The following is a 16,047-nucleotide window of genomic DNA, read 5'->3' on the forward strand; positions in this document are numbered from 1 at the left end:
ACAATTGTAATCCCAGCTACTTAGGAGGCTGAGGCAGGAGAATCACTGGAACCTGGGAGGCAGAGGTTGCAGTGAGCCAAGATCACACCACCGCACTCTGGTTTGGGTGACAGAGCGAGACTCTGTCTCAAAAAAAGAAAAAAAAAATGAATGTCCCTGTCACAAAGCCCAATGCACAGTGGAATGAAAGCCCCTGAAAATAAACAGTGTATCACCGAGGGAAAAATTAAGCAGTCACTCTCCTGAACAGCAAAGATGTTTTTTTCTTTATTTCAGGTCTTTTCACAGAATGGAACAGAGAGGAAAGGAGGAAGAAAAGCTGAAACATAGCAAAGCTTGGGAAATACTTGTCTTTTTTAATTTGGGAAGTGATTGGCACACTGCTGCATTGCTATTGCCCAGGTGGGGAAGGGGCTCTGGCTGTTGCTGACCCATTGATTACCATTCCCTGCCTTTCTTTCTTGCCCCGGTAGGGACCACTGTGATGCGGATGACAGCCTTTGATGCAGATGACCCAGCCACCGATAATGCCCTCCTGCGGTATAATATCCGTCAGCAGACGCCTGACAAGCCATCTCCCAACATGTTCTACATCGATCCTGAGAAAGGAGACATTGTCACTGTTGTGTCACCTGCGCTGCTGGACAGAGAGGTGAGCTGAAAAGAAACACCTTCTTTTTCACGAGAATAGAATGTGGCTTTCATGCAAGGGATGATGTGCGGCTCCGGTCAATGGTTTTTTTTATACTGTAAAGGCAGAAATGAGGTGTTTACCATGTTTTGGTGGGCAAAATCTATAAAGGGAAATGGGATATTATGTGACCCAAGAAAACACGTGCTCTGAAAGGCTAAAGCATCTGGAACTGTTTGTATTCACTCAACCTGATGTCTATTTCCCCAAAAGCCACTTATTCTCTAGGCCCTGGTAATTCTAGAGTCTGCCTCTAGCCCCTGCTTTAATGCTAGAAGGGAGAGGGAAGGACGAGGGAAGGAGGGGAAGAGAGGAAAGGTGGCTTCATCCAAGATCACAGAGGCTGTCCTTGTTGCACTGTCAAATGGCCATGACTCCTTTCTCCAACCCTTTGCTGCAGGCGTCCTGCATTCACCCTGCATTCCCCCTTGAACCCCTCTCTTCCTCCATCTCTGTTCTCATCTCTTTAGTCTTTCTCCGTGAAATCTCCCCCATCTCCTGGGTCACATGTCACAAACAGGTGACCCCTGGACCAGTCAGTCCACATGTCTGCTCTTTCGTGTTGCCCACAGTGTTTTACAGCTTTTAGAATTAGTTGTCATATCAAAATACTTAGATTTCACATTTCTGTTTTAAAAATGCCAATTTCCAGTTTTTGTGGAAATCAGAAATCCTGGAGACATCAGGTCCGCTTTCCACATGTGCATCATCGGTGGTGTGAGGTGTGATGCTGTCCCCTTCAGACGGGACATGTGCTCCCACCTCGATTACATTTCCACCTGCATGGGCCCCTCTGGCCCTGCCCTTTCCTGAGTTTGTGGTCCACCCTGTAGCTTACCATAAGCTACTTTAAGTAGAAGACCCTCGCGGCCCTCCAAACACAGCATCCTTAAACCAACTCATGGATTCCTACCCATCCGTCATTCTCCATCCACCCTAAACCTGCTCCCATTCTGGAATTCCCTGCTCCTGACATCATCCCACGGGCGTGGGGCCCTGGAGTTGTCTTTGACCTTCTGTAAGAACCATCTCCTCCATGTAACTGCCGGGCTTCTCTCAGGGGCTCTGTGCATTTCCCAGTCAGTGTTTTTGATGAAATAAATTCATGGTTCAGTATGTTGTTTCCTCTGCTTTCTCCTCTCTTATGTGCTATAGTTTCTCAAGAGATGCTAGATTAGGTCAACCCCCTCTAAGAAGCTGTCCTCATCCACCTAATTCTTCCACAGTCTTGTTCTTCCTCCCATCTCTGACTACTCTTGCCTGTAGCCATCATATAGCAGTTGGCATGTGCTAATTAGATTGTCATTTGTCTCTGAAGAAGATTCTCCTTCTCCTGGTCTAGACCTGAATTGTCTAATACAGTAACCAGTAGTCACATGGGGTTATTGCAATTTTAAAGTATATTAATTGAAATCAAGCTGTAAAAATCAGCTTCACAGTCACATGAGCCACATCTCAAGTGCTCAGCAGTCATATGTGGTTGGTGGCTATTGTACTGGACATTGCAGACCTAGAACACTTTCATCACCCCAGGAGGTTCTACTGGGAAACAATGGCCTTGACTGTACGTTTCTTGACACCGGAGACTGTGATCATATGCATGTTTGTATTTCTACTGCCTAGCGTGGTTGAAGTACTTCTAAAAATCCTAATTATATGTTTGTTGGCATAGAGGGAAATAAAAGGAAAAAGAGATGGAAAGAAAACTAAGATCTTACATAAGCGGTGAGAAACAGAAGCTAGAAATAGGTAATTATTGAAAGGGAGAGAGAGAGAAATTTGCATTGAAACTCTGATTGTCCTTTGGAAAATGTAATTGTTTCTAGTTAAAGAATAGGAAAGTAGAAAAAGTAATGAGTCCTTTGCATTCATTTCATCTCCCGTTCTCTTTCCAATCCTCCCTATTTTTTTTATTTTTTTATTTTATTTTATTTTATTTTATTTTATTTTATTTTATGAGACAGAGTCTTGCTCTGTCAGCCAGGCTGGAGTGCAGTGGCACAATCTCAGCTCAATGCAACCTCCACTTCCCAGGTTGAAGCACTTCTCCTGTCTCAGCCTCCCGAGTAGCTGGGACTACAGGTGCCTGCCACTACACCTGGCTAATTTTTATATTTTTAGTAGAGATGGGGTTTCACCATATTGGTCAGGCTGATTCCAAACTCCTGACCTTAGGTGATCTGCCCACCTCGGCCTTCCAGTGTGCTGGGATTACAGGGCTGAGCCACCGCGCCCGGCCAACGCTCCCTATTTTTATGACTGACATATTTTCTTCTTTTGGAGGCCAGTGATGACTTCCCAAGGCTCTCTATTCCCCACCCAGCACGTGTGTGCAGGTGCACACACACGCACACACATGCCAGCTTTCCTATAATCCTTAATGGTCCCAAAGCTTCTCACAAGATCCTTTCACAGGGAAAAGATGAAGCATGGTGATTTCTCCATTTCAGCTTCTCTTTGTTCTGGGAGAAAATATTTTATAAGTCTCTATTTATAAATCAAAGTGATAATGTAGTAAATTATCCCATTTTTAAAGTTTATTTTAGGGGACAAATGTGTTTCCAGCTCATGATCTTTTCATTTGGGCTTTCATTAAGTTGTAATAAGTATGTAATTATGGAAGTTGAATTAAGCATTTCTAGTCACAAAACATCAGCAGCCCCCCAAAAAAGATCAACTCAATTTATCCAAAATTAGAAAATCAATGAAAATGAATAAAGAGTGTCACTCTTCTTTGAGGGTTTCCAGAGTTCATTGCTGATCCAGGCAACATCAGTGCAATCGAAAGGAAAGAAATGTCCCTAAATTTAGGCAAGCCTTGGCTATTTCCTTGTGCTGTGATAAGCTTCACTTCAGCATGTTTGCTGAGGAGGTGGAACGTGACTCCAGGTTCTTGTCTTTGAGGGTAAAAAATTTGCACATCAGACATCCAGTGGAGTTTCCCAGAGTTTGCAATGTTTTCCTCTCACTGAGACTTGGCACTTTTTGTAGGATTCACATGGATGTGATACTTTCTTCAGTAGATTTGTGGGATTTTATTATTATTATTATTTCTGAAGACCTTCTGAGAAGGCCTGTCTTAGGTGTGGTTTTAAAGTCTACTTCTCAACCAGATGGGCAGAAAAAACATTTAATACAGAGTTTTGCAGCATTCATTTAAGAAACTATCCCATTTGGGACCCTGTGGACTTTGAGATGATTCAAGTTGATTTTAAGGTTTGTTACCTTGTCTCCTGTCTTCACTCGCAGTATCTCAAATTGCGTGTTGGAACAATGAATATAGTGAGGGCAGTTCTGTCACAAACTCCTTCAAGAGCAGGAGATGCAGAAACCACACACACACACACACACACACACACACACAGAGAGAGAGCTCACCAGCACCTCTGGCTCTCACCTGAATGAGGGACAAAGCAAACCTGTGTTTCCAGGCTTGTTGGGAGTGGATGCCCTGGAATCCCATTGGGTGACACGACCTAAGTTGACACAATAACAATTTTTCATCTTTATTTTCCACTTAGTCAATTTCCTTTCTTAAGTGCATCTACCAAGGAGGACCCCAGCAGGAAGTGTTTAACCAAGGGAGAGACAGATGATACAAGATGAGTGGGAAGTGGCAGGCACTGGGACTTTTCTTTGAATCTGCCTACCTAATCATCTTCCCTGCCTTTTACAGATTTACTTTGTAACAAGGCTTGTAACTGAGGATAGTCATGTAGGGCAGTGGAGAAATGATCCTTACTATGTTGTCACGTTGTTTGTCCTCCTTTCTTCTTCCCACTCTCCTCCCCTCCCAGGATGTCTCATGTGGAGCCAACTGAGGCAGGTGCACTCATCTAATCTGCTCCTCTCCTGCTCCAAGGATTGGCAGCCACTATTCTTGAGTCTATGGCCGATCTGCCTGCACTCACCATAGTCAATGCTCAAACATGCAATTTGTGGGATGATGTTTGGCTTGCCCATGATCTATTGCCAGCACCTAGCACGTGAGAGATGCTCAAAGAAATATTTGTTGAGAGATGAAAGGCGGGAAGGATGTGAGGAAGAGAGCGTGATTCACACTGGCTTGAAAGCAGGTGAAGTGGCCATTTCTTCCCCTTCCATATCTTAAGCTCAGCATTAATAGATGTCAAGTTTCCCCAAGACATGTGCATTTTCCATTACAAGCTCATCCATTTACTTGTTCGGAAAACCCTACCAGAACGTACGCTTCTGGAAGAAAGGGACCTTCGATTTCTGTTCTATCTTTCTATTCCCATTGCCAAATATAGCACCAGAAAAATAATAGGCACTGGATAAAGATCTGCCAGGTTATGAGGGTGGATGAGTGGATGTCCTGTGTTCCTTAAGTTTGTATTATCTCAGAACATTCTGCAGGATCCACATTCTAGCATGGATATATAAACAGAGGAAGTTACTTTATTATAGTTGAAAGCTTAGTCTTACCCTTTTGCAATCATCTGGTAATCTAATTTATTCACTTTATGTTTACCTTCAGCAGGAACTGCTTTAAGAAATAGTGCCTTGGTCCACTGGGTGAATAGGATGGACGGGAGTATCTGTGCCTCTTGCTTAAGTGTTTGGGGAAATGTTTGCAGAAAATAAGAGCCATATATTCTAGTAAATGAAATTGGGTTCATTTGGGGCACTGTTTTATTATTTTCTATAGCCATACTTAGCCCCTCATTTCTGGCATCTGTGTCTATGTTTTTAAACTATGTCTGGCTGCACTACAAAATAAAATCAGATAAAGGTCTCTAATGTTTGATAAATGTTTTATTTAGTTGATCATCTTGGCTGCTAGACTGAAATTCATCTGCTGGAATCTGCCAGCTTTCTGAACACAGCCACAGTTTGCAACTACTCAGAGTAGCTAATGGTCAGGGTTTTTTTTTTTTCTTTTTTAATTGAAACAGTTTCCAAAATAGACTCATAAAAAGCAACCTTAACATTTGCATTGAGAAAGCATCATTAGTCTTTTTAAGGGGTTTGAGCTGAGCACTTTTCTGTCTTTGTTTGAATTTGCCTTTACCTTCTTAACTGTTAACTTCCAGATAATCTAGGGAAAGTGATAGTCTGTCCGCGAAAATGTACATACAATAAAAGACATTAGGGCTGTGAATGTAATTTGTTTTGTATTTTCAGCTGGTAGAGCATTTTCTGAAACTTTATAATGCCCAAATTTTTAGGCCAAATGTAAAAACGGAGAGAATTTCTTTCTTTCTTTCCACGGTAAGTGTTACATAAGGACTGAGTCTTAGATTTATGTGCATTTACTTGCTATGAGATATTCAAGAGTCCTTGAATATGTCAGAGAAGAAAACTGAAGAATGTTAGGGAGAACGTCCTTTGACATCTAGTCAATGAATTTGGATGTGTAGCTGCAAGCCCAAAGAGAACTATGTATTTGGTCAAAATGACCCATGTTAAAATATTGTCACGTAGCATGCATCTCCAGAAACATACTAAAGAAATCTGTGAAAATGATGATATCAAATCAAGCTGCCAGAAAAGAACAGTGGTAATAAAGGATAGCATTTCCTCCAATGCCTTCAATGAAAGATAGAGGTAGTAGTCATACTCTTAGGAAAATAAATGTTTTTAGGCCTTTCTGATTTAATGCTAATACTTTTCTCATTATCATCGTGTTTAAAACATTGGCAGTAATTACACACAATTCAGTCATGCTGTCAGGAATATTATCTTGCTTTGTTTTGGTGGGTGGGACCAGATTTATTCAGATAGTAGCATCCTGGCCATTTCTTCGAGCTATTTACTCATAAATATTTCTGTTGGGGTAGTTTTCTCCATTTTTTTTTATCACTTGCTGCTGTGAAAATTGAGAAGGAAAAAGATGTAAATAAATTGCCTTATTATTTTTAAAATAATGAATTATCCTTGCAAATGAAACACAGCTAACCACCTTATGCTAATTGCACTTGCTCCGTTGTTTCAGCAAATAAAGTAGAATGGGACATTCAAAAGGCAGGATGCAAGTCCTGGGGTCTGAAATTTAGTTCCATGAGTGCAGGCCTCCTGCTGATGGCAATGGGGATTGGTGGGGGAGTTAGAGATGGGGAAGGCCAGGGTCTTTATCTTGTGGCCTCATTTGCTTCTCCACTCTGGATAAATTCTACAAGAAGAACTTGATGAGTCTCAGGACTCCACTGGTAACCCTAACCGCTTCCCCAATCCCTGTAAGTGTGACCTATGAATCCATTAAAGCTAAGACCGTGACTAGTCTCTTAGTATGACCTCAATTTAGTCGAAACCTGGCTTAAGAGAAACGGGCCAAGGGCATAGCCTGCCTGTGTTTTTTGTTGAGCTCCTGCACAAGTTTTTGGCTTTTTGTTTGTTTGTCAGATGTGAGACCTCTCTAAACCTCGATTTCATCTGCCACAATGAGAATAATCAAAATCCCAATCTCATTGGCTTATTGAAGAAATCAAATAAGATGTGCCAAGTACGAGCATGATACTTATCTATAAGCACTCTGTAAATATTAGTTGGTATTAGATGTTTTCATGATTGACAATGAGATTGGAGAAGCAGAAAGAAGTTGGAGTTTCTCCTACAGGAAGTACATTTACACTTTGCCCACACGGCATAGACTGTGGCAAGTTTTTTTAAATTGCGTGAAACACCGAGCTAATCCAGCCCACAAAATTCAGTGATGAAAGCTAGCAAATAAGTATTGAGCACCACAAATGTCTGCCGAACTCATGGTGCTGGATATCAGGAAGCAAAGATTGAGCTGCCTGCATTGGAGGTAAAGCAGATATGTCAACAGCACACACATACAAAGATGTGCTGTTCAAACCAAACCTTGATGGATGAGTGGACACCTGGAGTGCAGAAGCAGAAGGAAGGGCATCGTGGGGAAAGGAATGGCATGGACAAAGCTATAGCATATTCACATGCTACTTAAAGACTCCAGAGTTGAGGCTATGGTGTAGAGAGATACCAGAAAAGGGCAGGGAGTTGGAACAAGATTGCAAAGGGCTTCTAATGTCATTCAAAGGATTATAGCTGTATCCTACTTTAAATGGGAAACCACCATTATTTAAACATTAAACACAGCTCTGTTAAACACAGCATTTGCAGAGCTGTGACTTGGACAGAAAACTAGTTAAGCTAAAGGAGAGATCGTCAGTGGCAAAGTTCAGGCATTTTGGAGACAGGTTGAGACTGACAAGTTGATTCTCAAGATTTCTAGCCTGATGGAGAGAAGAGATGAGGAGCTACCACTTGAATCTAAATTCTGAGCTTGTTAAATAGATTAATGAATCTCAGTCCATAGGTATTTTCTTTCTTCTGTTCTTGGGCTTCTTAAAGTATCAGACAATCAGTAGTTACTGGGCACATGTTGAATCAAGAGACACAACTTTATCATGAAGAAAGATTCATCTTTTTAGATTTAACAAATGCTTAATTCTCTAAGATATTTCTTTTCATGTTTGTATTTTATATGGTAAAAATAATATGCAGAGTGATGAGGAATGTAGAGTACTTCTCTTTTTTGTCATTTTAAATTTCTTCATTTTATTTTATATGAAGTACCCTAAAAAGCTAAAGAATGTTTTCATTTTTGGAAAAAGTTCTTTTCGAGAGCTGTTTATTTTTCTTTATCAGCCGAAAACTATGATTACTATGTTAATGCAGGTTTTGCTTCATCAAGAGATTTTCCATTTATTGACCTTAAATAACATTGTTCTAAACCCCAAATCCTCTAAATCCCTGTTATCAGTGAAAGAGGTACCTTCTAATTTGGAAAGAATATCTAGTTCAGTTCTGGTTTCAAACCAGCAGAGAAAAATAAGAAAAATGTTGCTCCTGCCATATGGAGAATGACCACTATTTAAGGAAAGAAAAGTTGGTTGACAGTCTTTGGGAAGTAACTGTTTTGTACTTCCTTTAATGTACTCAGCATCCAGCACAGGAACTGGGTGGTTAGAACAGCTGCAATATGGTTCCACTGGAAAGCAGTTTGCAGAGAGGCAATCAAAAGCTACAACACTTAGATTAAGGCAAACTAATGATAGACCATTTCAAGACATCATGACATCTCAGAATGCCTGGGATCCACATTTCTTTCACTTTTGTTTTAAGGGATATCTCATTTGCTGTGCCTTTCCATAGGATAAAAGCTTGTTGATCATATTATTTAGTTGAACACTTTGGAGTTCTAAAAGCCATGGTCAACCTTATTGGATATATGGCACTGTGATGTCTCATTCAACAGTGAAAGGGACTTCAAGTTATAGGATCGTCTATTGGATTGGAGGTCAGCAAACTTTTTTTTTTAAAGGGCCAAATAGTAAATCTTTTAGACTTTCTTGGTCAACAGGCAAACTTGAAGATATTATTGTCAACAAAAAGGGTCAAACTCTATAAAATTTGAAGAGATTTATTACTTCATTCTGAACCAAATATGAGTGACCATGGCCACTGACTCAGCCCTCAGGAGACCCTGAGAACATAGGCCCAAGGTGGTCGGGCCACAAATAAGTTTTATACATTTTAGGGGGACATAAGGCATTAATCAGTCTTTGTACGATGTACAATGGTTCAGTCTGGAAAGGCAGGACAACTGGAGGAGGGTGTGTTTCCAGGTTATAGGTGGATTCAAATATTTTGTTTGGCAATTGGTTGAAAGAGTTTAAAGACCTGGAATCAATAGAAAGGAAGTGTCTAGGTTAAGATAAGGGGTTGTGGAGACTAAGGTTCTTATTATGTAGACACAGCTTCCAGGTAGCAGGCTTCAGAGAGACTAGATGGTAAATGTTTCTTGTCAGACTTAAAAAGGTGTCAGACTCTTAGCTGATTCTCTCTTGGATCAGGAAAAAGGCCTGTGAAGGGGAAAAGGGATTTTCTACAACATATAATTTTTTCCCCCGTAAGAGACAGCTTTGCAGGACTATTTCAAGATAGGGCAAAGAAACATATTTGGGGTTAAAATATTTTTATTTCCTTCCTTGTCTGTCATGTGATGTTATTGCCAGAGTCAGGCTGGAAAGTAAGCCACATTATGTAGGGTTAAAGAAAGCCCTCTGATGAGACTTTTTGGTTTGTACAACGTGATTCCCCAGATGTCTTAGATAGGAATTTGGGCAAATGAAGAAAAAAGGTCAGAGTTTAGTCCTCATTATGTAGCTACTTATATAACCATTTAAAATGTCACCATTACAAGTTATAAAAAGCATTTTAAAGCTCATGCATCATCAAAACATAGCAGGCTGGATTTGACCAATGGGCCATAGTTGGCCAACATTGGTCTATTAGATCATTGGCCAAAATGCTCAGATAGCAGCAGTTTCAGGTACTGACTGCAGCATGTTGTCATATGTCTATATCTGAGGTCCACTCTCAACATATTAAATCACACTTACTAATCATCCTCTTGAAGTTTGATTATAGGGACAGAAACTCATCATGGGTGGTGGGTCTGATTCCACATTTTGACAGCACAGTTCATTTCCCCCACAATTAAGAAACAGGCAACCTCAGATAGACACTTGGTAATTAAATCTAAGCTCAAAATTTGGTTACAGTAATTTTTAAAAAGTAGCTCAACAGAAAAAGAGTAAAAGAAAAAGTGCCATCTAGACATTGACTAAATATTGGAGGGAACCATCTTGGAATGGCTATTTTCATTATGTTAGAACCCTGATAGGTGAGAGAAGAGGGGGCAAGGGGAGATGGAGATGGGAACAGAAGATTTCCCAGATGAGGGGCACTCCCTGGAGCTGAGTCTTGGCTCTAGATGGAATTGTTCACACCAGCATGGACTGAAATAAGGAGAATCAGAGGACCTGGTCTCATACCCTGTCTCTAGAGGCTCCAAAGGAGTCCCTGACGTAAAACTGAGATTCTTCTAGAGCCTTCTGAAAACAAAAAAACAAAAAGACACTCTGGACCAGGCTTGGGACATTTTCCTGAAGGTTTCTTAGTCCTCTCATTGCTCTCTCTGTCATTCCTGAATTTGAGAATGGGGCTGTGATAACAAAGAAACTGAAAGAACAGTGTCAGCTTTTGTCTTACATATCACCCTGTGTCAGTCCCTAGAAAACGTACTTTATGTAGCATTTGACTTTGATTGGAGTCTAATGAGGTCAGTAAAGTGCCCTGGTTACAGAGATGGAGACCTCAATGTCACTAAGATTTAAACCCCTATCAGTCCATCTCCAAAGCCCATGCATTTTTTCTCCCACTATACAAATCAATGTTATTGATATTTATTTGTGTGGTAACCTTGCAGAATAAATAGATTTTGAACTTTCTCTTTAACACTGAAAAGCAAAATACAGTGAAGTTTTGGTTGAACTTTCATTCTCATCAGGCCATAGGCTTCAGTGCCACATTATCATATGGGCCAGGTGGGGTTTTTCCAGGTTGCTGAGCCCAGTGGCTTCTATAGTTCGGTTCTGGGAGGCTGTGGAGAACAGACTCTCTCCTGCCCTTGGGTGGAAATGCAAATCAATACAGGTCATTTGTTGAGTATTTTGGCAATAAGAATCAAATGGCTTTTTAAAGTACCCCTAGTGTTTTTTGATGCAGAAATTGCTTGTAATCAAATATATGTGCAAAGATCCAGCAACACGGGTTTTTGTTGGATCTTTGTTTAAAGAACCAAATGAACTGTCCAACCAGTGGGGGTTTGTTCAATGAATTATGCTATATTCCTACATTGGTATTCTATTAAATCATGTAAAATGAGGTGGCAAAATATTTAATAATATAGAAAGATGTTCACACGTATGAGCAGGTGGTTTGCAAAATACTCCATAAGCTGTCATACTTCTTTGTTTATACATGTAGAGCATCTTGGTCCAAGGTACAAAAGGATTTGTGTGATGTTTTAGGACTGGTCCTGTTGGGACTATGGTTGATTTTCACTTTCCCTCAGTGCAGTGTCTCAGATGACCGTCTTCAGATCCAGGTTGCTTGAGTCTGAACTTTAACTTCACCTTTCACCAGCCTTGGGTTAGAGAAACATCATTAGCTTGAACAACCAGTAACCATAATTATGATTTGCATGTCATAAAACATTCTTCTCCCATATCGTTGTTAATGCTCCCTGAGAATTCCCTTATCATAATATGGAGAACAAATCCCTTTTGGTTAAAACTATACCTTGGTTTCTTCAACAGTAAATCATAGTAATGCCTCTCTCAAAAGGCTGTCATGAAGAGCAAATGAATTAATACAGCATATGCTTAGGAAGATAATAGCTGAGCATGAGCTATTGCTGTTAACTGTATTTTCTAGTTTGGGTGCAGTGGCCACATGTTATTTTTGTAGTTTAAAAAACCAATTCTGTTCATCTTTTTTTTTTTTTTTTTTTTTGAGATGAAGTCTCGCTATTATTGCCCAGGCTGCAGTGCAATGGCACGATCTCAGCTCACTGCAATCTCTGCCTCCCTGGTTCAAGCAAATCTCCTTCTTCAACCTCCCAAGTAGCTGGGATTACAGGCGCCTGCCACCACGGCCAGCTAATTTTTGTATTTTCTGTAGAGATGGGGTTTCACCACGTTGGCCAGGCTGGTCTCGAACTCCCGACCTCAGGCGATCCGCCCGCCTCGGCCTCCCAAAGTCCTGGGATTACGGGCGTAAGCCCCTGTATCCGGCCCAATTCTATTAATCATTTTAAAAAGTAGTTGTATCAGTGGTCGTAAGGCAAGAGAAACATTAGGATATAACACCATGATGAGTCAAGCAACACTGTCACATTTGAATTCAGACACTGGTTTCTTTTTTGTTTTTCTTTGTCTTTTCTTTTTTTTTCTTCTTCTTCTTTTTTTTTTTTTTTTTTTTTTTTTGAGATGGAGTCTCACTCTGTCACCCAGGCTGGAGTACAATGGCGCGATCTCGGCTTACTGCAACCTCGGACTCCCAGATTCAAGTGATTTTCGCACCTCAGCCTCCCGAGTAGCCGTGATTACAGGCACCCGCCATCTTGCCTGGCTAATTGTTTTTTTATTTTTGTAGAGACGGGGTTTCACCATGTTGGCCAGGCTGGTCTCAAACTCCTGACCACAGGTGATCCTCCTGCCTCAGCCTCCCCAAGTGCTGGGATTACAGGCATAAGCCACCGCAACCGGCCTAGAGACTGGTTTCTATATAAGCCAGTTTATTTGTTGACCAGACAGAGGGAGTTTTACCAGGAATCATGGCCGCCGTTAATATTGTCAAGATTGCAGGGAAAGCATTCCAAATGTTTTCAAAGGTGTGTTAAGGTAAATCTTGTCAAAACATCCCCACTTGAAATGATAAGCATTCTCATTTCTTTAAGTAACAGAGACATAGCAATGGCTTTCCTGGCTAAACATGATCATCACAGACTCGCTGACCAGCTTTTTAACTCTGCATCCACAAATTCCAACAGGCAACTTAATAGACATTTTGTGGTTATATGTTCCTAAGACAGCCATGGGAAATAAATTTATTTCTACCTTTGTGAAGAACAGCTATAGAAATGACCACTGAAATTCAATGAATGGCATTTCTGCTTATGGGCCTCAAAACTGGGAACCAAAATTAAATTCCTTTAGATATTTTCTCTCCCGTGTCTTCTAAATTGTTGTGTGGGCTGATTTTTCTCCATGGAAGACTCTGAGAGTCCTAAATTCAAGTTTTCTGTCTCCTTGGGCTCTAGCATTCTGGAATAAGCAAGAGTCAAGAGACTTCTCCATTCTTACCTCCTCTGCATGTGAGAATATCTAATAGGTGTGAGATAGTTTATGTTGTGCTCGGCATTGGACAGCCGCAATGTGAACAATTACAGCATTTTTTATCGAGGCATTATGTTAGGTCCATAACACTCACAGGAGCTCTGTAAGGCTGAAATTGCCACATCCATTCTACTAGGAGGGTTATGGAGTTCCCAAGGGCCGACCTGCCTTGCCTGAGTCACCCACTGGAGAGCCAGGGCATTGGATTTGACCTCATAGCCACTGCTCTATCCACTCCTTTGTGCTATTAAAGAAAAGCATGGGCCATATTGATGGAAAAATTCTTGACAGATGTCTCAAGGACAACTTTATCTTTTACCAGACTCATTTCAGGGATTCCTGTATTCATTGCTCCTAGACTTTTCACATATTTGGGAAGCTTGATTCAGTTTCCCTCAGTTCTTCCATTAGAAAGCCCATGTGGTACAGTGGCTCAGAGCTTGGGCTTAGGAATTCACGAAGCTGTGAATCTGAGCTCTGCATCTTACTACCTGTGTGGCCTTGGGCAAGTCACCTCACCTAGCTGAGGCTTGGTTTCTTTGGCTGTAAAATGGAACTCATAGAACGGCCTGTGTGGAAGACAGAATAGTGGCTCCTCCCCTTCAAAGAAGTCCTCATCCTAATTCCCAGAACTTGTAAATATGTTACCTTACAGGGCAAATGGGACTTTGTAGAAGTGATTAAGTCAAATATTTTGAGATTGGAAGATTATTCTGAATTATCCAGATGGGCCTGATATAATCACAGGGTCTTAATAAGGGGGAGGTGGGAATGGCTGAGTTGGAGATTTAAAGATGCTCTACTGCTGGCTTTGAAGATGGAGCGAGGGCTCACCATGCAAGGGCCGTAGACAGAGCTTCTGGTATCTAAAAGAAAAAAAGAAAAAAAAAAAAAAGGCAAGGAGAGAAATTCAGAGGGATTGCAGTTCTGCCCACACCTTGATTTTAGCCCACTGAGACCCACTTTGGACTCCTGTTCTGAAGTGTAAGAGAATAAAGTCACATGGCTAAGTCACTAAGGACATGGGAGTTTGTTACAGCAGCAATAGGAAATGGATGTAACCTTTTTTATATGGTTTGTGGGCTTGAAAGAGATGATGTGTTAAATACAGTAGCTTTTGACCTTGAAAGAGATGATGTGTGAAATACATTAGCTTTTGGGGGCTTGAAAGAGATGACATGTGAAATACATTAACTTTTGGCCGTGAAATACGTTAGCTTCATGGCCGTTAGCATTGGCCATGAAAAGCTCTTGACCAATAGTAGCTGGTGTTACCAATAATAAAATAATGGTGAGACTTGAGATGACACAGGAGTGTTCTAACAGAGGCACAGTCCACTTTACCAGATCTTTCTCAGTCATCTCCATCCACAGTGGGGCGTCCTTAGAAGGCTGGGTGGCTGCCATCCCACCCAACCAGCCTGCCTGAGTTGGTAAAAGTGCTTGAAAGTGTTCCTCTCAGGGGATGGCCTTCCATTGGCCCTCAAAAGGGCACAGCAGAGCTCATTGGTTATGCTTCAGTTACATAAATCCAGCCTTACAAAGGCTACACAGAGAAAGGGGCTCCTTGCCTCCTAGATCTGTATCCTTCGTTGTAGGCTAACACCCGCTAGGCATTATGACAGTTAGAACTGGGAAACAATTCTTGTTTCTTCTGGGTACAATGGGAGGGGAAGCCTGGGATCTGGAGGCTAGACTTTAACTCAGTGTGGAAATAAGAGCACCAAATTCAAGTTCAAATCCAGAATTTGAGGACGTCAAATTCTGGATTCCTCTGCACGTCCTTTGTATGAGAGTGAGAGACAAAGACAGAGGTGGTACCACAGTTGGGTGACTATGATGAGGCATCAACGCTCTCAGACCGCTCCCATCCTCTCCTTTCACTCCTCTTAACCATTTTTACAGAGAAAGGAGATTTAAAGCAGGAAATTTTGATGCTTTATTTGAGGCAGACTTTAAAAAATAATTACACTGACATGTCACCATGAGACTTATTTAGCAGGACACTAATTACTTGCTTGTATGAATATATTTTCTACTTTAAAAAACACAACTATAAGCAAATGTTATTTTTTTAAAAAATGACTTGAAGCCACTACTCTTGTCGCCAAGCAGAGACCAGGTCTGGAAACAGAGGTTCCAACCTCACCCTTACTTCTCTTCTAAAGATCTGCTACACAGAGAAAGGGGCTCCTTGCCTCCTAGATCTGCTGTGCATGAAGCATTTTGGAGGAACTTCTTGAGCCGAGAGCACAGCAGCTTTCCTATGAAAGAAAGAGCAAAGGGTTAATGCCACCAGAAGAGACTCAACGTGTCCAGTGTCCCTACCACTGGGATGGGCAATGGGAGGCAGCTGAGGCTTTGCTGACAACAATTTCTGCTGTGAGGGTGGAAAGCAGGCCAGATCTTTATGACCTGGACTTCACGTTTTGGGGTTCTAGCAAGATGGGACCCACTCCGGGTGCTGTGCCCATTCTCAGTGCCAGTGGGGCTGATATGGGGTCATGGCGGGTAGCGGGAGATAACAGTCTCATCCTCGACACCAGACATCCAGACAGAGTGGCTCAGGCCCTGACAGCAGCCAGTGTTAGGGCAGATAATGACATTACCTGGTCTCTGCTTGGT

General features: G+C 41.4%; 1 protein-coding gene across 3 annotated transcripts in view; it reads left to right on the top strand.

Moving 5' to 3' along the window:
* Window positions 1-16,047, top strand: part of CDH13 (cadherin 13) — a 1,187,225-nt gene that overhangs the window by 886,478 nt on the left and 284,700 nt on the right. For all 3 annotated transcript variants that reach the window (XM_055299711.2, XM_055299712.2, XM_063613011.1), the window contains one exon: window positions 474-652. In XM_055299711.2, the coding sequence (XP_055155686.1) occupies window positions 474-652 (179 nt within the window). The remainder of the gene's footprint in view (window positions 1-473; window positions 653-16,047) is intronic.

The sequence above is a fragment of the Symphalangus syndactylus genome, chromosome 11 (assembly GCF_028878055.3).
Source record: "Symphalangus syndactylus isolate Jambi chromosome 11, NHGRI_mSymSyn1-v2.1_pri, whole genome shotgun sequence".
Taxonomy (NCBI): Eukaryota; Metazoa; Chordata; class Mammalia; order Primates; family Hylobatidae; genus Symphalangus; species Symphalangus syndactylus.